Source organism: Anolis carolinensis, chromosome 3 (genome assembly GCF_035594765.1).
Source record: "Anolis carolinensis isolate JA03-04 chromosome 3, rAnoCar3.1.pri, whole genome shotgun sequence".
Taxonomy (NCBI): Eukaryota; Metazoa; Chordata; class Lepidosauria; order Squamata; family Dactyloidae; genus Anolis; species Anolis carolinensis.
Window position 1 is genome coordinate 47072374 of NC_085843.1, and position 22192 is coordinate 47094565.

A 22192-nucleotide genomic window follows, 5' to 3' on the forward strand; every position below is an offset into this window, starting at 1 on the left:
TCCTTTGTCATTATTTTTTTCTTAAGGTTGAGAATACATCTTGCCCAAGATCACTCAGTGGGCTTGTATGGCTAAGCAGAGATTCATTCCTTGGTCTCGCAGAGTTCTAATTCAACACTCAAATCACTGAATCACACTGGGTCGCATGCAGAGAAATATCTTACATATAGGGGCAAAAACAATGACTCCAATGTGTTAAAAAAATCTGTGTGTATTATTAACATACACATTAGCAATGTCTTTTCAAGACCAATAAATACTCAAAATGTCATGTAAACATAAGGTTGTTCTTGAGGAAACAATGATTAAGTCCAATGGTAAATGTGTAGAAGATCTTCTCTGGAGGTTGTGATAGCTACAGTCATTTTGAATATGCCACTAAAAAGATCTGATGGACATGGCACTGTGTATGTGTGTATACAGGTGTGTGTGTGTGTGTGTGTGTCATGTATGTGTATATAAACACACACACACAGTTTAAATGAAATAAAATAACCAAAAACACATGAAGAAAACAGATACTTCTGTTAACATTAATTTTTATAAAATATTTTACAAGAACAGATAAAAGTAAATTGAGGTTACATAATCTTCAGAATTGAAAAGGAATGCTGAATAAAATATAAATCGATCACATCACCATGTCTGCCACATTAGACAAGTTTATAAAAGGCATTTTCAGATAAAATAGTTTTTTAGAAGATACACCTTCAATAACAAAACAAAAAAACTATTGCAGTCCGCTCAAGAAACCAGTCCTAGAAGCTCTATGTTCCAGGTCAACAGGCAGTACCTGATTTAAAACATTTGTCGGTTTCCAAATTTGTCAAGCTTTAAGACACAAATTAAAACATTTCCCAGGTCAGTGCAAAGTAAAGCTTCAAGCCGTAATATGAGAAACAAATAAAAACAACAGAAGAATGCTGGAACAAAATAAATTCACATTATGAATCATTGGACAGACATTTATGATACTACATCACTGGCATCAGACTAGCGGCTATTTAAGGGCATAGATTCAGGCCACAAAAATGGCAGCTCATTTATTTTAACAAACATCAGACATTTTTCACACTGTTGGAAGATATCTCTGCTATTGATATGTTCCACCATCTGCTTCACCAATTCTGGAATAGCTTCACACTAATGAATGCAAAATATGCTGAATATGCTGAATTGTGGGGCTGGAAACACAATCAAAACTAGCAATAAATTAAGTATTCCACGCTTCATCTGAAAAGTATGCTATCACAATACTATTTACTTGAATTCAATGGGTGAACATACAAGCCCTTATTCTGTGGAAATGCAGACTACATAAAAAATAAGATTCTTGTCATTGATTTTTAAGGTTGAAAATTTACGTGCATTAAGCAATCCTTGAAAGGACATTTAATTATACTTAATTTTATTTATAAAAATGTCTCTGAGGACAATTCCATGTGCTGGCCTTAAAACTGTGGAAAATTTGTGTGAATGTGTTTCACTGGGATATGAAGCCCTTGCATCCTGTTCAAGGATCCTGGATTTCTGTTAAGACACAGACTGGATGTATCATGATGGTACTGACACAATAGGTTGTACATCACTACTCTGATATGCTTGGGATCAGAAGTGTTTTCAGACTATTTGTACACACATAAGAGATATTTGGCTATGTACACCATCCACCATTACAAATATCTTCATGTCTTGTTTGTTTGCTACTTGTGTTGTGTATGAGACATTAAGCTGGAGTCTGAGAAAGTAATATTTGGAGGGGATTTTTGCAATACCTTACTGGATATCTCATGAGATCCTACTAGATTCCTGTTTCTACTTTGCAAATGAACAAGCAAGTGTATTGCTACCACCTCAAAGGTGGAAGCGGATGGCTGGTAGCAAATTATTTCAGATTAGGGATGCTCAACCTGTTTTAGCATAACATTTTCACAGGCCTGTATCTTCTGAAAATTATCTAAACCTATTCTAATAACCCAAAATAATATATGTCCTCAGTTTGTGCTATTCACAAGAATTGAATTGGTGCTTTTCCTAATGCCTTTACTTATTTTTTTTTAAGAAAAAAGATTTTCTTTCAATACAATTGGATATTTCATTCTATTGGAAATACCGTTAATGTTAACAGGTGGAGGAATTTAATTGAAGTGTTAATTAAAAGAGCTACATGTAGACGCATGTTAATTAGGTTTTTATAAGGGAGGTTTAAAACTAAACTCTTTAAAAGATCTCCTTCTGAATTTAATATTGATATGAGTCTTCATGAGAACATGATAGTTAACATTATGCTCTGAATCAACTGCACATGGACAGGTAAAGTGGGGCCTGTAGACCAGATGTGACACTCATGGACTGTTTCTCGTTTTGGTGAATTTTGTGTGTGGAGGGGATTTCCAGTGTGTCTGGTGGCCTCCTGGTCCACTCAGGAGTAAAAACGAATGGTTATTTTTTTAAAAAAGTTATTGAAAACATACTCTTTTGTATAGGATTTGACAGCTTTCGACATTCATTTGGGTAATTTTGTGTTAGCTCCACACATTAATAAATGGTAACAATACAAGGAAGACATATAGCTTAGCCTGTCCAGTGAAATGTTCCAACACAAAATCTCAACAAGACAGAATACAGCAAGCGAGTATTCTGCACAGCAGTGTCATGAGTAGTGTTTGCAGAATACTAAAAGGAAAAAAGGGAGGAAGCCTTTCAGTACATACACTTGGCTATTCAGCTCACTATCAAAGGCAGATCCACAATTTCAGCAGGAACATATGAAAGAAAATCGGGAATTTGGTTTGTACCTGGGGGTGCATACAAAGAATTAATCTGGAATTTAATCAGAACAATGCATTTAAGAAGTTGAGATTATTGATTTAACTTGTGCTTTAGAACGTGACAATTTGATCTGCTCATATGAACTTCAGGCAACAAGATATGTTATCTCCAAGAATGCATATATGATGCTATACGTTGATCTGGGCACAGAATATAAAGTTAAGAATGTAAATTTAATAGAAGCTTTGCAAAAAATATTGTCATGATAGCCTTAGAGCTCAACAATGGAAAGATTGAAAGCTCCTCTGTTAATATGAACTTGTCCCCTAAAGTGGTGATGAATCAGAGGATAACCATCCACACAGGAAATTAACTGCATCTCGCTTTTCAGAAGACAGGAGTATAATTTACCTGATCACAGCTAATATAATTCAGAATGATGGATCTATTTGTCATGCCTCATGATATTGAAGGTGTGAGCAACATAGGGACCTTTCAAGTTCATTATGGAATCAAAGACTAATTTTAAAACACATACAGCTGTACCTTTAACATAAGCTCTAGTAATGATTTGAATTTTGGGATATTATTATGCAATTTAACATTATGAATGTTAATTTTCTTACTGGAGCCATCTAGATTTTAAATCTTACCAGCCACACATGAAAGAAAAGATACTGAACACTGAAGTCAAAATGCCTTTTAAAAAGATGGATCAAACAATGCAGTGCACATTTACTTCATTCTCTAAATAACAAAAAAATTACTGGGGAGGGGGAAATCAGCGATGAAGGCCACATTTTTCTTGCATTTGCAAGATGCTGTAATTAAAGAAATATAAAAGATTCCTGAAAAATCAAAATGGAGTGTATACATGGGGGAAGAAGTAACTGACTTATTTGATGGGACAATCTACTACAAAAACAGTTAAGAAATGCCAGAAAAACATGAACAAGAACACAGGAGGGCTACCAACTTGGAAATGGTCACTCACCACCTTGTAAACATGAAAAAAGCATTTCACAGATTAAAAGCTCATGGCAAGTAAACTTTAAATTATTTGTCAGTTCAACCCTGATTCAATAAGTATGGCTAGCAAAAATACATAAAATTCAATTCACTTATATCTTGGACTGAGCAGCTATCTTACTCTGAAAAAAATCTGCTGCATCTCAGCTCTTCAAAGACGCCTAGAGAAGAACATTGTTTTCGAACTTCACTTCACACTTCCACATTATTTCTCATATTCACATGCCCACGTTTGGAGACTTGGCGGGATGTAATGTTTTCCATACTGCTATAGGTTTAGACGTTGGGAAATTGCTGGAGGAAAACAAGCAAACTCTCTCAGGATGCTCCGTGCTACATCAAGATTATTTTGGGCAATTTCAAGGGCCCGCTTCACTTCTTCAAATGAATAGCCTTCGCCCATAAGTTTTGCAATTTTTGCATCAACACTTTCTATAGATGAGTCAGAATGATGTGCCTTCCTGTGGTGTATTTCTGGGGCAGTCCTACGAGGAAGAGGTTTTGGAGGTCTGGTTGGTGCTTGTGAACCATCTGGAGAAAAATAAATATAAATATTCCCAATAATTTCAATGCAAATATTTTCTTTAAAATGTTTTAATGAGTTACAACAGCAATTTGAACTGAAGTGTATGATATTCCACTTGTCTCCCTATATAGGATATAAGGTCACCTCTGTGCCTATTAGCTATGTACTAATCCACAGGAGCAGGGAAACAGATGGACAATTCAATTTCTTTCAGTTTCAGTCATGTGTATTTAGTAAGTGCATTCAGTCTTCATTTTTAAAAAGATACATATGGAAAACCAAATTAATCTTGGATGTAAGACTTATCTGAAGGAAGACAGTGCTTTAATTTAAATATCACTTGGGAAGATGTAAATAACGTCAAGTTTGTTTGAAAACACAGACTGCATGAAACCATCCAAAATTAAGCTCTTGTGTCCCATAGACTTCAACCAAACAAATGTTTATTTGAAAGTATGGAAACCTATAAGTGTAAAGAGTGTTTTAACTCCTGTAAAGTCCTCATACACCATTATGATACAACTTATTATAAGTTCTTCCCTGCATATATTTTTTTTAAAAATGTATAAAACTGTTATAAAGCAACAATTAAGGTGATGGAATGCCACAATGTTTAGGAAAAGAGCAGTAACTGGCACAACTTAACAGAAATGTTGCAGTAAGTATCTATTAGGCCAGGTCTCTCAAAATAGTGGACTACTGTTTTTACTGAATTAAACACAACTACTCAAGACTATCAAATGATCAACAGGAAGCTCTCTAAGAATATACCGTATACACTTTATTTATGAGCTGAAAAAGCCTCCTCCGGCTTATAATCGGGTCAAGGTCAAGGTCAAGGCCGGCAACGGAGCCTGCAGGCTATTGCTTGCAATATGTGATCTATTTCTCTCTTCTCCTCCCTTATCAGTGTGTTACTTTTGCAAAGCCTCCCTTGCTCTTAATCAAGGAAATGTTTTGAAAAGAGAGACACCCTTGCAAGTCAGGAAGAAGAAAAATATATATTCATTAATCTTATGAAAGCCTTTTCCCCTGAAATATTTGTTAAACTCTCCTACAGATATATAGGCATTAACCCCTTGCAAGCTTTTGCAATCTCTATGTACCTTTATATGTGTATCTATCTATATACATTAATTTTATATATGAATTCCCCCTCATATGTTTGCAGGTCTTTGCAAGTCCTTTATACATATAGATCCATGTACCTGTGTATCTGTAGCCATACATATACATTATTTTTATATATGAATTTAACCTCATATGTTTGCAAATCTCTGCAAATATCTACCATGTTTTCCCGAAAATAAGACAGTGTCTTATATTAATTTTTGCTCCCAAAGATGCTCTAGGTCTTATTTTTAGGGGATGTCTTATTTTTCCATGAAGAAGAATTCACATTTATTATTTAGCAAAAAATGAACATTATATATATATATATATAGTACAGTAGTTGTCATCACAAACCAGCATAATCAGACAAACGGTGAATCCTATCAAGAATTTCTTGTTACTACCAATATTTCCATGTACAACACACTATGGTACGTACATTTACCGATCCTACATGCGGGCATGCTTCCAAACAAAAACTTTTCTAGGTCTTACTTTCGGGGGAGGCCTTATATTTAGCAATTTAGCAAAACCTCTGCTAGGTCTTATTTTCTGGGCATGTCTTATTTTTCCATGAAGAAGAATTCACATTTATTATTTAGTGCTTCTGTATTTTAGGGGAAACAGGGTATATAAAGAGATGTCTGGATAGATATGAATATACTCTTACCTACTTATATATAGGGCTTGGAAATATTACAGGGGGGAAATGAACACACAAATATATATAGACATGTCTAGATAGATATGAATATATAAAGTAGTCTCTCACTTATCCAACATAAACGAGCCGGCAGAACATTTGATAAGCGAATATGTTGGATAATAAGGAGGGATTAAGGAAAAGCCTATTAAACATCAAATTACATTATGATATTACAAATTAAGCACCAAAACATCATGTTTTACAACAAATTTGACAGAAAAAGCAGTTCAATACACAGCAATGTTATGTAGTAATTACTGTATTTACGAATTTAGCACCAATGTATTGAAAAGATTGACTACAAAAACACTGATTACTAAAAGGCCAACTGCGTTGGATAATCCAGAACACTGGATAAGCGAATGTTGGATAAGTGAGACTCTACTGTGTGTGTGTATATATATATATACAGTAGAGTCTCACTTATCCAAGCTAAACGGGCTGGCAGAAGCTTGGATAAGCGAATAACTTGGATGATAAGGAGGGATTAAGGAAAAGTCTATTAAACATCAAATTAGGTTATGATTTTACAAATGAAGCACCAAAACTTCATGTTATACAACAAATTTGACAGAAAAAGCAGTTCAATACGCAGTAATGTTATGTTGTAATTACTGTATTTACGAATTTAGCACCAAAATATCACGATATATTGAAAACATTGACTACAAAAATGGCTTGGATTATCCAGAGGCTTGGATAAGCGAGGCTTGGATTAGTGAGACTCTACTGTATATATATATGTGTCTGTGTGTGTATAGGTTTAAAGGTTTTCCTTTAAGTCCAGTCGTGACCGACTCTGGGGGTTGGTGCTCATCTCCATTTCTAAGCCGAAGAGCCGGCGTTGTCCGTAGACACCTCCACGGTCATGTGGCCAGCATGACTGCATGGAGCACTGTTACCTTCCCGCCAGAGCAGTACCTTTTGATCTACTCACATTTGCATGTTTTTGAACTGCTAGGTTGGCAGAAGCTGGGGCTGACAGCGGGTGCTCATTCCGCTCCCGAGATTTGAACCTGGGACCTTTCAGTCTGCAAGTTCAGCAGCTCAGTGCTTTAACACACTGCGCCAACACCAGGGCCTGCCTCTATATATATACATATATATATATATATATATATATACACACACACATATATATATATAGGGCTTGCAAATATTGTAGGGGAAATGCACACACACACACACACAGAGGGATTTGCAAACGTTTCAGGGGAAAATGCATATGTGAAATTAGTATCTATAATGATAGATCTATATCTAGCTCTGCATTGTTTATATAAGCATTGAATGTTTGCCTGTTACTATGTTGGAAGCCGGCCTGAGCCCCCATAGGGAGATAGGGTGAAATCCATATGAAGTTTTTTATTATTATTATTATTATTATTATTATTATTATTATTATTAGGTTATTGTTGATACCATACTGTTTTTGTTGCCCCTACTTTTCCACTTATAGAGCTAGTTTATTGCTTTTCTTTGAAATACAGTAAATATTCAAAAACATTTAACCTACTGATGCCTTGATTAATGAAATTTTAATGGTATCTATTTTTATTTTGAAATTTACCCATAACTGCTGCATTTCCCACCCTCGGCTTATACTCGAGTCAATAAGTTTTCCCAGTTTTTTGTGATAAAATTAGGTGCCTCGGCTTATATTTGGGTCGGCTTATACTCGAGTATATACGGTATTTTTCCTGAATCGCAACTGGGTAACGATAGAAACAACAAAACATGTCCCACACTGCCCAATGCTGAAAGGTTTGTAGTAACCACAATTAGTGCTTCTGTAAATACAAGTTATCACTGTGCAGCAAAACGAAAATATATGTAGGGTATCACAAGCATGTTTGAATGCAAAAACTCCTAATATGATGCAATCTGGGTATCAGGTGCAATTCTACAAAACCACACACTTTGGATTGTGCATATTGGAGTTACCTGAACTTACCTGAACAAGAGGGAAGCTGGTCATAGTCTTGAGATAATCGGTGGGTTTTCATACTATCACCAGTTAATCTTCGAACAGGTGGCAATGGAACTAAACAATTTACAGGATCAAAGAAAAGATCTATAAAAATAAATAAAAGAGCTTTTTGCAGATTTCTGTTCCAAAAAATTAAATATCAGAAAGAAATAAAAATTACATCAACACTGGTCTAATAAATCCCCATTTAACTCAAAGGTGCCGTGGCCTTCTGCAGATCAAACACTCTTTTAATGGTCTACTATGGTGCTCAAATCAGGCAAACTACAGTTTAATGCGAGGCTAAGATTTACTCCTCCGCACAGCTTCTCACATCAGTCTCAGTCCACTGTTTCAAATGAAGGCTCAAGCATCCATTTTTACCTCCAACTCCTAAGGTGAAATACATGTTTTCAAAAGATGCAACATACCTTTCCCTATTTTGCAGTTTGAATACATACATTCATTACAGCTATTATTCTCCACCAGATCTGCTGCTTTTAAATCAATAATAAATGGAAAATAGAGAGTTTCACTTTTCTCAAAGCCTCAGCTCCCTGTGCCCCCTAAAAATGTTGCTCCTGAAAATCAGGATATGTGGTGGGATGTGAGAAAGAGATTGCTGTGAAAAGCTGAAAGCAATGGTATGTGAGTCAGGCACCTTATACAACATTATAGGTGAATAGGTTGTTAGAATAGATGCATCTTCCAACTCTATGATTCTATGATTCTATGAATCACTGGATGCAACTAAGTAACAGGACTGTTTTAAAAAGATGAATAAAGATGTTACTTATATGTATCCCACGGAATTCTCTGAGGGCTCTATGGATTGCAAAACAAAACAACAACAAAAAAAGGAAAACCCTCCAGAGCATAATAAAATCACCAAATGGCTGGAACTGTTTTTATTATTTTTAAAGGTGTTTTAATATTAAACAGTACAGAGCAGCTCTGCACCCTATGCAAACATAGGGCCAACATTTCTACACTCCTGAGATGAGGGAGAAGTGAAACAAGGGCACTTCATCAATGATGAGATGCATGCCTTCATTAAATCTGCAACAGGCTTCAGCTAAAGAAGATAAGAAGGGGCTATCATCTGAAATACAGTAACTTTTAGCTCCCCTTGTTCTATAGTTGTTTGCATTGTAAGGACTAATTAATTTGTTGTGCCAATTTTGTTTTATTTCTTCTTTTACTGCTCTTTTAAATTCCACTATACATTTAAAAAATGCCCAAGGGTATCAATAATTTTATTACTGATCACTATAAACCACCCTAAGTTCCTTTTTGGCAGAACAGCAAGGCATGTATATTTTAAATAAACAAAAAACAATTTCAGGCCTTCACCAGGAGGCTATTAACTTACGATTTAATATGGAACTTTTAACCGAGAAATAGGCTACGTTTTTGAACCATCAACCTATTAAGATTTTCATTTTACAATATAGATGCCTTTAAGAAAATCATTCTGGCATGTGATCCTAATGAATCACTCCAACATGATTATTTGAAATTGACATGCTAGACAAACATAGTAAAACATCTGTACCAATTTTGTACTTTAGAGGTAACTGTGTTGTGGACAATGTTCTTAATTTATTGTGATGGTCAGGATGGCTGAAGTCAGAAATGAAACATTCAGAATCATAGAATCATAGAATCATAGAATAGTAGAGTTGGAAGAGACCTCATGGGCCATCCAGTCCAACCCCCTGCCAAGAAGCAGGAAATCGCATTCAAAGCACCCCCGACAGATGGCCATCCAGCCTCTGCTTAAAAGCCTCCAAGGAAGGAGCCTCCACCACAGCCCGGGGGAGAGAGTTCCACTGTCGAACAGCCCTCACAGTGAGAAATGAAGATTTTTATAGTCTTCTGTTATTTCAACAGTAAAATTTAAAAGTTCAGTCTTGTAAAGATAGCTAAAATGTGATTACAGGTTTTTTTTTATCTCTTTCCAGCTAGGTATTTTATTAGAAGATAAAACATGTTTATGCTCTTCTCTTACCAGCAGGAGGAAGATATAGTTCATGTCCAGATAGAGGCCTACTTCCTGCAACAAGTGGCTTTGTTTGCTCAATGAGGCTGTGGCGGGCAGGGGGTGGCGGCGGAGGAAGCGAGGGCGGGGGATTGTCAGATGCATTGTCACCTGCATTGAGAGATAACCTGTTATATAAGCAAATCTCCTTTAATGGTATGATGAACAGTAAAGCTGAACATTTATCATGTTTGGCCATGAAAAAAGTCTCTTCCTCCAAGTTTATCTAGGACTTTGGCGATTCCAGTAATCAAGTTGTAAGCCTCCTTTTTATTATGCAGAAGATGAGACTTGAAAGCATGCTATGAATGACCTTTTTATTCTACTCAATCCATTTTATTCTTTTTAGAAGTTCTCTCCTGGGTTTTAAAATTACCTGCATAGTTGTAACTGTGCCTAAAAGACTGTGCTATGATGAAAAGCAATAATATAAAAAGCTTACTGAATGTTACAATAATTTTAGGCAGATCATCACTGCTTTACTTCCTCCCAATATATATCATTATATAGTGTTACCACCAGAAAATGCATATTTAGAAGCAAGAATCTAAAGAACAATTCAAAGAACAAATCAGTTCTCAAAGGCCTATTACCTTTAGAACTACTACTGAGCCAGGGTTTCAAGACTAGAATTTCACCATAATAAAAGTCTAATGATGTTATCTCTTCCTAGAGAAAGAATAGAAATTCAGCAGTTTCCCAAATGGGATTGAATTTTGCATTCCTTGAGCCCACAATAAATTTAAAGGGGGGGGGGGGAGGGGAGGGAAGGGCATGTGAAATGTTCCTGCAAATTCTAGGAGTTTTTTTTGTTCGAGTACACTACAAAATGTGCAGTTTCTGAGAACTGTACATGGGTCTGAAAAATTGCACACCCTCACAGTTAAAACCTATCTTCACAATCTTTTTTACTACACAAAGAAAACCACACAGCCTCTTGCGGGGGGGGGGGGGGGGGGGATACCACCAGCTTGCCTTGTTTTTTCAATATATATGTGGGCAAAGTGCAGAAAATGTAAAACTAAGTTGCATATGATGCCACTAAATAAACAATATGATAAAGAACTCTACATCATGGTTCAGCCTTTGCCAGGTTGAAAGTTGCACCATCAAAATATTACTCAACAAGGAAAGAAACTTGGGCAGACTGAAACTACAGCTTACAACAATTTTGTTAAAAAATGCCACATGGTTTTGTTGTGCAACAAAGCTGATTTTGCACATTTTTGTTGTGTAGTATTTTTGTTCTGCAATTTTGCAGTTTACTATGTAAAATAAATAATATTGCAGAAAATATACATGTGGCTGCCTAAAAGTATTCCTTTATATATAGAAAACCACACAGGAACTACACAGTTTTTAGAAAACTGGTTTTCCAGGGAAGATCCATAGCTTTTGCATAAAAGATGCACAGTTTTTCATCGCTGATGGGAAAAAATCTTGACTGTCTGAAAGTTATGAAAAACTGCCATGGACATCTGTCAGAACTCGCAAATATCAAGATTTGACATATCTTGCATATTCGTAATATTATACAACTCTAATCTTTATTTCTAAAACGATGTGCTAATTTAGGCATATGTTTGTGGTGCTACAGCCGAAGAAATAAAACCCTAAGCAGAGAATTGCATGTGAGGAAGAGCTCATATACAATTAGTACATGCAGGTCATTTGTAATGCTAAAGGATGTTATTTTCCAGAATTCAAAAGGACTTTGAGAGGAGAAACTGAATAGATAGGGTGGACCAAAAGTCACAAAAGGTAGTATGTAATATCATCTTCATTTTTTTTAAAAGTGCAATACCATAGGCATCATATTCAGTATATACAGAAAATAAAATTACCTTATATTGCATTGCTGTTTATGTAACAAAAATTAAAAAAAACATTTTTAAAACATCAGATGCCTTTGAGACTTTTGGCCCACACTACAGAAGAGTAGTCAATGAATTCTCTTTTCAAGAAATACAGAAAATTCTGATGATCTTTATTGTTATTTTTTCCTTTCAAATTCTAAAACATATTCAAGAAATGTAATCAATTGTATTTTCCTTGATCAAATGTCCATATCTAGCTTTTCTTAAATGCATTTTTTTTATTAATTTCAACATAAATACAGTAATAGAGAAAAAATGAAGCACTGCTTGGCCTAATATTTTTTATAAGTATTCCAGTCTATGAGCACCTCAGACAGATTATATTATTTTCCACAACAATGATCCTTAAACAATTTATACTATAAGGCAAATAGCAATTTTATTAATGAAAGGGAGGGGGGAGAGAAGATACAACCTGGAGGGTGTACCAGCAGATCATAATCAGAAGGAGTCCTGTTGAGTACTGCACCATGTTTCATATTTTCTCTCACAGGAGGCCGTACAGGTGGTAAAGGTATTGAGACAGTTGATTCAAAGGCTTCTTCTGAACAACAAAAGCAGCATGTTCAAAACAGCACTTTAAAAATGTTAATTTGGCTCTCAACCTGAAGTAGCAAATATGAAGTCATACCCATTTCTGGCTGTTTCAATCTTTTCATCTCGGAGGCAGCACTGTGAGTTTCACTAATTATTCCAGAGCATTGACCATTCTCACATACGCTGAAAGTAGAGATGAAAAAAGCACACACTTTGATGTTACTCACATAAAAGCAACTGCAGACAATTTATCATGATGGCCATTAACTCATTAAGCCCTCATGATGTTAACACTTCAAATTAGCCCTATTTGCTCACTTTAAGAGTGACCTGTCAGAGGCTGAAATTAAACACAAAATTAAAATCAAGGCTACATGTAGGTTTTTTTAAAAAAAACTTTTAGAAGTATAAGGCTTTTGTGTTTAAAAGATCAGTACTAATCTTGTATTCTTCTAGCAATAAGGTAGAAATATCTGCCAAGATTCTGCATGGATGATATAGGTAAAATCCACCTTCTAATCTGACCACCTAAAACAAAACTTAAAATCCGGGAAGTATACTGAATAGGATACTGAAGAATGACACATTGAAGATTCTCCTGACAGCAAGACATGATGCGACAAGCACCTACGACTTGACACCATAGGGGAACCTGCCTCAGACAGTATCACAGCTGCCTGGCAGGAGAGGGCTGGGTATCTCTTAGCACCCCACTCCTCACTGCTTTGCAAATCCTTCAGGTGGTGCATTTGCTTGACTTTTAAGGGGCACTTGCAGACCACAGCCATGACTGTAAATGTGAATGCCAAAATTTATGAGGTCATCATTAAGTTCAACTAATGACATTATGACTACTGAAGAGATGACAGCCAGACATTACTTTCTAGGGTCAACACAGCAAACAGAAAAAAAGAAGCAGAGTTCTAATGAATTATAACTAGTTTATCAGAATGTCTTATTACATTATAGATAATTTGTTGAACAGCAAAATAGAGACAAATTCATTCATGATCACATGTCAGCAAAACAGACTGCTAAACTGAACTTTGGCTCTGAAAATTTAGAGCACTTCAAAGTATGAATATATTATTTTTTTCTTGTTAATCAATACTTTTGCAGAAAAAATAGAACTGGAAGTTCTGGTTCTGTGCTATGGCTAAACTTTCTGATTCACAAAAAAAAAACCCTCTACATACACTGTATTAAAAAAAGAGGGAGAGGGTAAAATAAAATGGAGAACAATTAGAAGATTATTCTTAAATAGTTAATTAATAACTTAATATTCTTTTATTTAGTTTAAAATTAGCAATAGCTATGGTAACCTTGCACTGAAGAACTGCATCAATAAAATATTAAATTAAACCCCTTTACACAATTATGCTAAAGTTTAAAATTCACATTTGTATGCAAACTTTATTGAGATAACAAAAAGAGCACAAACATGTAAATAAGCTTTCAAAACTTCCAGATTTTTTTCATTGCAAAAAATATGTTTTTGCATGGTCTTAATCTTGGAAGGAATTTGGAAGGAATGTGGAAGGAACAATCTGTAAGACACTGACATTTCCCAATTGACTGCGCCATTGGAGTCTTGAAATAACCTTACCGAATATGAGGCTTTATATTATAACACTGAGGTGACTGTGAGGTCAAAGAGACAGGATGGGATGAAGGAATCTTGTACTCATCTTCTTCTACATTTTCCCTTGGCTTTTCAGGGAGGGAATTTATGACAGGAACAGATGACCTCAAGATAAAATAATATCAAATCCAGGTAAGTCTTTTTATTTTATTTCTACAAGATTACAATGTGTTCATCCTCTTATAAAAGGAGTAGGCAAAAATCAGAAACTGTTGATTGGTGAAATCAGGCAGTATCACACAAACCCAAAACTGTGGTTTGCCCTTAGCTGATTAGTTTTAACAAACAACCTTCATTAATTCAGATATTAAGCAGAGTTGTCTGATGCTAGCAAGAGTTGAGATTTACCACAGTTTTCATTATGGCACACTATGGACAAATGTGATTAGTTAAGAGCAGAAACTAAATGTTCGAATTCCTTGAAGCTATATGGGAAGAGGAAAGGGAAGGAACCTCAGGACAGGGAATGCAAGTTAATTCACAGTTTACTAAATCATAACTTAATCTGGGACTCAACAAGTACAAAATGACTCAGTAGGCCTTCAGGCTATATAGGGCTGTGAACCTAGGTTCACTTGATTCAAAAAGTACAGAAACCATAGTGATGCTTTCCAAGGATCTGAGACACCTTACAACAACAATATACAGTTAAATATTTACCACCACTTCCTCCAGCAACAGCAAGAATATCCCTGTGGGCAGCAAAATCAGGCAATTTTAACTGGATGCCCCCCATGAGGGTCTTTCTCCAGGGGCAAACCAAGAATGGGCAACTTAGAAGTCCCTGGACAGACTCAGAAGTGGAGTTGGCTGATCAAAAGACAACCTGGCAAAATGGCAATACAGTGTTCCCTCACTACTTCGTGGTTCGCTTTTTGCGGATTCGCTGTTTTGCAGTTTTTCAATAAACTCTAAAATAACATTATGTGGAGAAGTCATAGTTATTATGTTTAATTTTAACTGTTAGAGTATGTATTTGTGTTTAGTTGACATAGTAGCTGAAACAGAAGCCATCTTGTTTCAATCCACAGTAGTGCTGTTACCAAGGAGACGGAGCTGGCTAGCTCACCAGAGGGAGAAGTGGGCGGAGCCACAAAAAAGGGAGTTTTTAAAAGAAGCCAGTGAGTGCGTGGCTGGAGGCTTTTCAGTCAAGAAGGGCTAAGGAGACAGGCCTGGCCTAAATTTTTGGTCAAGGCAGACTAAAGGGAGCCTAGTCAAGATCTCTAGTTGGGAAGGACTAGTGATCAGGAATTAGATCGGTAGTAGATCAAATTAAAGGTTTTTATTGTAGTTGGAACATTGTTCACTAAGGAGCTCAGCTGAGGTTAGAGTTCGCTACAATTTACATCATCAGTAGGAGAGTGAGAGTGGAAGTACACCAGAGACTACTGTTGTGGTGGTTATAAGAGTTATTAAACCACTTGTTTATCTAAAGTTCCATAAGTAAATCAGTCAACCTGCAACCATAAGCTTTGTACGCAATAAAGTTGTTGTTCTTTGTTAACAACCGACTCATCTCATCTCATCTGTGTCTGTGGAGCCAAATTTCATCGGTGATAATTCAAAAGCCTCACGTTGGTGGCAGTTACCTTAATAAATCACCTAATTGGGGAAGAGTAATAGTCACAGTTACCTCAGAAAGGGAACAACAACACAGAAATCCCTAACTACAGAGACAGAGGCTGGGATCTTGAAATAAAGATCACCCCCTGTAATCCTTCCCCTCATATAAAGGTGATATATATATAATCTAGAGGGATTAAAACATTCAAAAATCCCCTCAGCAGTGGAAACAGCATTTATAATTTGCTTTGACACCATTGCAATTGGCTTGAGTCTTTCCAATTGGCTTTAGCGCCATCGCAATTATAAATCATACAAAATTACAATTTACAGCCTAAGGAAAAGAGGAAGGAGAAGCCAAAGGGAGAGAAAACGACCCCAAGCTGCAATGGGAAGAGAAGGAGGTGATTTATCAACACATGATTGATTGATAAAGACTTAAAATAGTGTATAACTACTAAAATGATGTATAAATATATACTTCACAGATTTTCACTTATTGCGGGTGGTCCTGGAACCTAACCCCCGCGATAAGTGAGGGAACACTGTACCTAGAAGATTCCTCCACCTTATGTGACTGGAGCAGAACAAACAACTCAGCATCTGTATGATTGCGCACAATACCCTGCATCATGCAGAGAAAGAACTGTTTAAAGCTACAGACAATGCAGTTGCTGTTGCCCGTTTTTGGGCTAAAACTATTTAGCTGCTTGTGATCCCTTTATTTTATCAGTTTTAAACTTATTTATGAAACTTTTGAAACAAAATAAATACAAATATTTTAAAATGTCAACTTCCCATCATTTGTCTTAAATACAGTTGGCCTTCCATATCCATGGATTTTGCATTCACTTATACAACCATTCACATTGTGAACATAATAAAATACAACAATAAAAGAAACAACCAAACAAAACTTCCCAATGGCAAACCTTGATTTTGTTATTATATATAAGGACACTATTTAACTACACCACTGGACTTGAGGTTCCATTGATTTTGATATTCATAGGGATGCTTGAAACAAACCCCAGTGGATTTTGTTGTGAATGAGCCTTCTGGGGTCAATGATACTACTGATAGTAGCAGGAAGAGAAGAAAGGCTCCTTGGGAGCAAGACTCATTTGAGGAGTTACAGAGAAAGAGGCTTAAAGAGATATTTGAGGAATCAACAGATGAGGATTCATTTGAGGGTTTTGAAGGGGATGAGGGGCTTGAAATGGATGTTGGGGATGTGGCACGGGCTGAAGAGGATGGCATGGAGTGGACACGCGCTCCAGAGGATTGTGATGGGGAGACTGGGCTCACTGGTGATGGGGACGCTGAGGAAACGTGGGGTCCTTCAGGATCGGACCCAAGGTGGTCTAATTGGAGGAGTGGGGATAGTTCCACAGCTGAAGGTAGGTCTGGGCGTCAGCAGGGTGGTTTCAGCTCAGATGAGGAATGGGAACAACCTGTGGGAAGGGCGGTGCCCAGCTCAAGTTCTGAAGACGAATTGTAAATAAATTGTGGGCATTTGGCCATTGGGCCTTTGCGTGTGGCAAGGTGGTTGTTGGGTGCCATTGGGTTTCGTGTTCCTGAAGACTGGCTTGAGACTGTGCAACCGACTTAAGTTTATTCTGGGTTACTTCTACGATGGGGGTTGGAACTGTGTGGGTTTTCTTTAGACTGCATTGTGATTACTGTCTGCATTAGTTCGCCTCCATCTTTTTGGCTACTTGTGTCAACCCATTGACGAGGACTTTGCTGTGACGACTTCTCATCTTGGACCTTGGACTGGACATCGTTTTGGCATTACTCTTCGCTCCCTATTCCAGCTTGGCTTCATTCTCAACCAAGTTATCCTGCAATTTTGAGCTGAATCTAAGCAGTTTTGTTTTAATCCGAATTATATCTCTGGATAATCTGGATTATACTCCGGTTTGGTTTTTTGGAGTTTTTTCAGTTTAAATGTCTTTTTCACACTGAAGTTTAAGGGTCGCAAGCTCCTGTGTTTGTTTTAAGAGCTTTTTTGAGTTGTTTATATAAACTGTATTTTTATCCATTGGCTGGCGTCTGACCTTGACAGATTTTGTCCACTCTATCCACTTCTCTGATAAATGCATAACATTAAGACTTCTTGTGCTTCCACTAGATATTATTAAGCTTGTGAGACCATCAGACAGTCAATTTTAACAGCATGATTTTCTGTTCAGCAGATGTCCCATAGAAGAGACAGAAAGCAAGAATTTACATCACTCTGCATTCTTCAGAAGAATCAGAAGGTTACAATGCAAATGCATCAATATCAAAACATAGGGAAATTGCACTCAAGGAATTTGAAGTAAACATATTGTAATAATTGAGTATTAGTAAGTTCTATACTCAAAATGATCACTGTTTTACTGAAATAACCCATAATTAACTTTAGACTATATTTTTGATTGCCATGATAATTCACTTCAAAGTACAAGAAATCATGTCATAAGCAAAAACAAGGAAAATAGCTCCATCACAAAATCTATGACAGTGATAAAATGAAGGAATGTCACAACCAGATCTACAGAGATTCAAAGTATACTATAACTTTAACTAAGACATAGGTATTTAAGAAGATTAGATGAAACTACAGACTTCAAAGAAACTGGTTATAGAGGAAGAGAGTGTATTAACATCAAAGGGCAAAGTGAGATCTGTCGACTTCCACTTTTATAACCTTTGAGGGCAAACTACATTACAGTTAAATGTGTGTAAGAAAACCCCCTAAAAATTACGGGCTTTGAGTTTCAACTGTTTTTACACTCAAGAGCATACTCAAAAATTAACTAATACCGCATGGCAAGTACAAGGTGTCTCCGGTCAGTTTTCATTTTGGTCAGTCTGTTGTCAATTGGTTGAGGAAGGTGGTATCATACACTCATCTTAGATATTACACTAAAGTTACAAGCTTGTAAAAAAGTGGAGGACAATTCAACATCAATTACGTAATGTTTTAGATTCATAAAGCCCTATATGTTATTAATGTATCAAGCTTTAAAAATGGACAGTTTAAAAACAGTGAAGCAGAAAGCATTTTTTATTGACACTGATTGGACAATGAAAGATAAAATCAATGATGTAAATTTATGCAATGCAATATTTAACCACCTTCTGCAGAGGGAGCCAAAGGATATCATATACTTAAAACATGAAATAGAAAAGATATGTGTGCCTTCTGTCTGTGCCCCAAATATTTTTTCAAGTTTATTTTTACATACAAGTGGCACATAAAAATTGAGTCAATAAAATATTCAAGTTTTAAAGTGTTGGCAAGATTTTAAATTTAATGGTACTCTCAAAGGTTGGGGAAATTGGAGAAAATGTTAAAAAATCACCAGAAAATACTTGTTTCCGTCGATTACTCCTGCACCCAGGGACCTTTTTCCAAGAGGAAAAATAGAGTATGGGAAAAGGCAGATGAAATGATTCACTTGTTCAAAATGCAGGAATTTCATAGAATGTACCATGGGTGTGCAATTTTTTCGTTAGTCGTCTAAGTTGTATCCAATTCGTTAAATTTGTACTAACGAAGTGATATCCAACACATGAGTATGGCCTGCGCCAAAAACCTAAGAATCGAAACTTATCCAATACCTTTATGTGACCGCCTGGTTGAGGATGCAAATGGCAGAGTTTTATGGGGAAGGAGTTGCCAAGCTCATTCATCGCTATGAAAAGTGCCTAGATTTGAATGGCGACTATGTTGAGAAGTGGTATTTGGGTGTGGCTTTCAACTGCATATGGTAAATGTTTTCTCCTATACTTTGTTCCTTTTAAATTCCAAAACGTAATCTACTTTCTGGATAACCCTCGTACATGTAAGACTGAGAAGACCCATAGAGAAATAAAATGAATTTTCCATATTGTAGACATAAACAAAACAGACTGAAGATGTATTTCTGTACATAAAAATGCATTTCTGCACATATTCATGAGAAGAACTAAGAGGCTTTGTTGGTTTTCATGATGATAACAGACTTTCTAAGAGTTCCTTTTTTCTCTGATGCTGAATTAAAAGCTCTCTCAGTATAGAGCATATCTGCAATTTTACTGGTACAATCCTAAGACTCATATTTTTGAATTTCAAAAACAAAGTTAGATTTTAAATAAAAATAAGTATTCCATATATTTCAGTTTTTCACAGAAAATCTTATTTTCTCACAACTTCATATCTATTTTTTAAAAACACAACATTATTCTGTTGTATTTTTCTGTTCATTACAGGCACTTACTGCATCCTGACTATCAATACAGTACGTACAAAAACAGCAAGACATATATCTGGTTATTTTTTCCCCAGTCACCTTATTTCTTTTTACACAACTGAATAGTGGGTTCTGAGAAAGAGTTAACATAGGGTAGCCAGTCCAGTGTAAGGAAAGGTAATCTGGGGGCTATCCCACTTAGTTTACATATAATACACTAACCAACTGTTAGTCCCAACAAGGCTAGAGCCACTGGATCGGTGGTAAATCAACACTATTCCATTGAGTCAGTGGGTCTACTATTGTTAAGCTCAGTGTACTATTTCTTACTTGCTAGATAAGCCCAGGACTTCTGGTCTTTGGGTTACATTCATACTTAATGATGCACTGAATAAACCTTAATGAGGTACAAACTGTAACCAAGTCTAATCGTTAAGACTCAGTAGATCTATTTTGAGATATATCTAAATCTCAGAAACCTAGACAAGCTGAATAATATCCCCTATCTGAAATGGTTAGGACTAGAAGTGCTTTGAATTTCAGATTTCCCCCAGATTTTGGAATACTGGCATGTATGTAATACAATATCTTACAAAAGAGACACAAGTCTAAACACAAAATTCATAGATGTTTCATGTATAGCTTACACATGTAGTCTGAAGCAAATGTTATACACAGTATTTTTAATAAATGTGTGCATAATACAAAGTTCGTGTATACTGAACCATGAGGAAATAGTGGCTGTCACTATCTCAGCCACCGTGTGGACAATTTTGGATTTTTAGTTTGCAATTATTAATAATAATAATAATAATAATAATAATAATAATAATAATTGTGCAGTTTTCTGGCATTGTATATTTTTGCTGCTTCTGTGACTGTTCATTTGTATTTTGATTCCGTAGCTCACTTGCCGATGGATGTCCAGAATCAGCAGCATCCACTGCGGTCCTTTTTATCCTGGGCGACGACCGAGCCAGTATAGACTTCGTTTTGGTTTGATTCTCCATAATGCTAATGGGTTAGGTGCTCTTAGGGTTTGTTTAAACCCTATGTTTAAACTACTGACTGGCATCATAGCTGACAAAGTCCAAGATTATCTTGAAGAAAAAAACATCTTGCCAGATGAACAGAAAGACAACAAATGGAAAAGCAGGGGCACAAAAGACCAGTTATTGATTGATAAAATGATTCTGGAGAATTGTAAGAGACGAAAAGTTAATCTTCACATAACGTGGATTGACTACAAAAAGGCCTTTGACTCACTCCCACACAGCTGGATCATCAAGTGCCTGGACGCCATCGGGATTTGTAAAAACGTTGGCACCTTCATTGAAAACATGATGGAGCACTGGAAAACTGAACTGTTTGTTGGAAATGAAAGCTATGGACTTGTTAACATCAGAAGAGGAATTTTCCAGGGAGATTCATTGTCCCCTCTGCTTTTCATTATTGCCATGATCCCTCTGTCAACAATCTTACAAAAACAAATCTCGGCTATCAAACATCTAAGAAATTTCACAAAATTTCACATCTGATGTACATGGATGACCTGAAGCTGTATGGGAAAACGGAAACTGAAATCCAGTCTCTGACCAACACTGTCCGAATTTTTAGCACTGATATCAGCATGGAGCTTGGTTTGGACAAATGTTCGACAGTGGCATTGAAGAAAGGAAAAATCATTGAAAGTGAGGGCATAAATATGCCTAATGGCCAAACAATAAAGTGTCACCAACCAGAGGCCTATAAATATCTGGGCATACTACAGCTGGACAACATCAAGCATGAACATGTAAAATAAACACAAAGGGTCAGAAAAATTCTCAAAAGCAAGCTCAATGGAGGCAATACCATCAAGGCCATAAACACCTGGGCCATACTTGTCTTAAGATATACTGCTGGCATTATAAATTGGACACAGGTGGAAATAGACAATTTGGACAGAAAAACAAGAAAACTCATGACCATCCATCATTCACTGCACCCTCGCAGTGATGTTGACCGGCTATGTCTGCCTAGAAGATCAGGGGCCAGAGGACTCTTACAAGTCAAACAAGCAGTCAAAGAAGAACATGCCCTGGCAGAATATGTAAAGCAAAGTGAAGAACCTGCTTTGATTGAAGTCAAAAATCAGAAACTCCTCAAAGCACAGCAGACAAAAAATCAGTACGAGAAAACCGCACTACAAACT

The 22192-nt window shown here is 36.4% G+C and overlaps 1 protein-coding gene across 8 annotated transcripts in view; it reads right to left on the bottom strand.

Moving 5' to 3' along the window:
- Nucleotides 1-522: 522 nt before the first annotated feature.
- cblb (Cbl proto-oncogene B) overlaps nucleotides 523-22192 on the bottom strand; it is a 130770-nt gene continuing 109100 nt past the window's right edge. For 4 of the 8 annotated variants that reach the window (XM_008107791.3, XM_003219085.4, XM_008107795.2 and 1 more), the window contains 6 exons: nucleotides 14177-14317; nucleotides 12665-12753; nucleotides 12449-12577; nucleotides 10127-10267; nucleotides 8101-8220; nucleotides 523-4332 (listed from right to left, as the gene is read on the bottom strand). In XM_008107791.3, coding sequence (XP_008105998.2) covers nucleotides 4070-4332; nucleotides 8101-8220; nucleotides 10127-10267; nucleotides 12449-12577; nucleotides 12665-12753; nucleotides 14177-14317 — 883 coding nt within the window. In that variant the 3' untranslated portion in view covers nucleotides 523-4069. The remainder of the gene's footprint in view (nucleotides 4333-8100; nucleotides 8221-10126; nucleotides 10268-12448; nucleotides 12578-12664; nucleotides 12754-14176; nucleotides 14318-22192) is intronic. The other 4 variants (XM_008107793.3, XM_062974845.1, XM_008107794.3 and 1 more) reach the window with 4 other exon arrangements.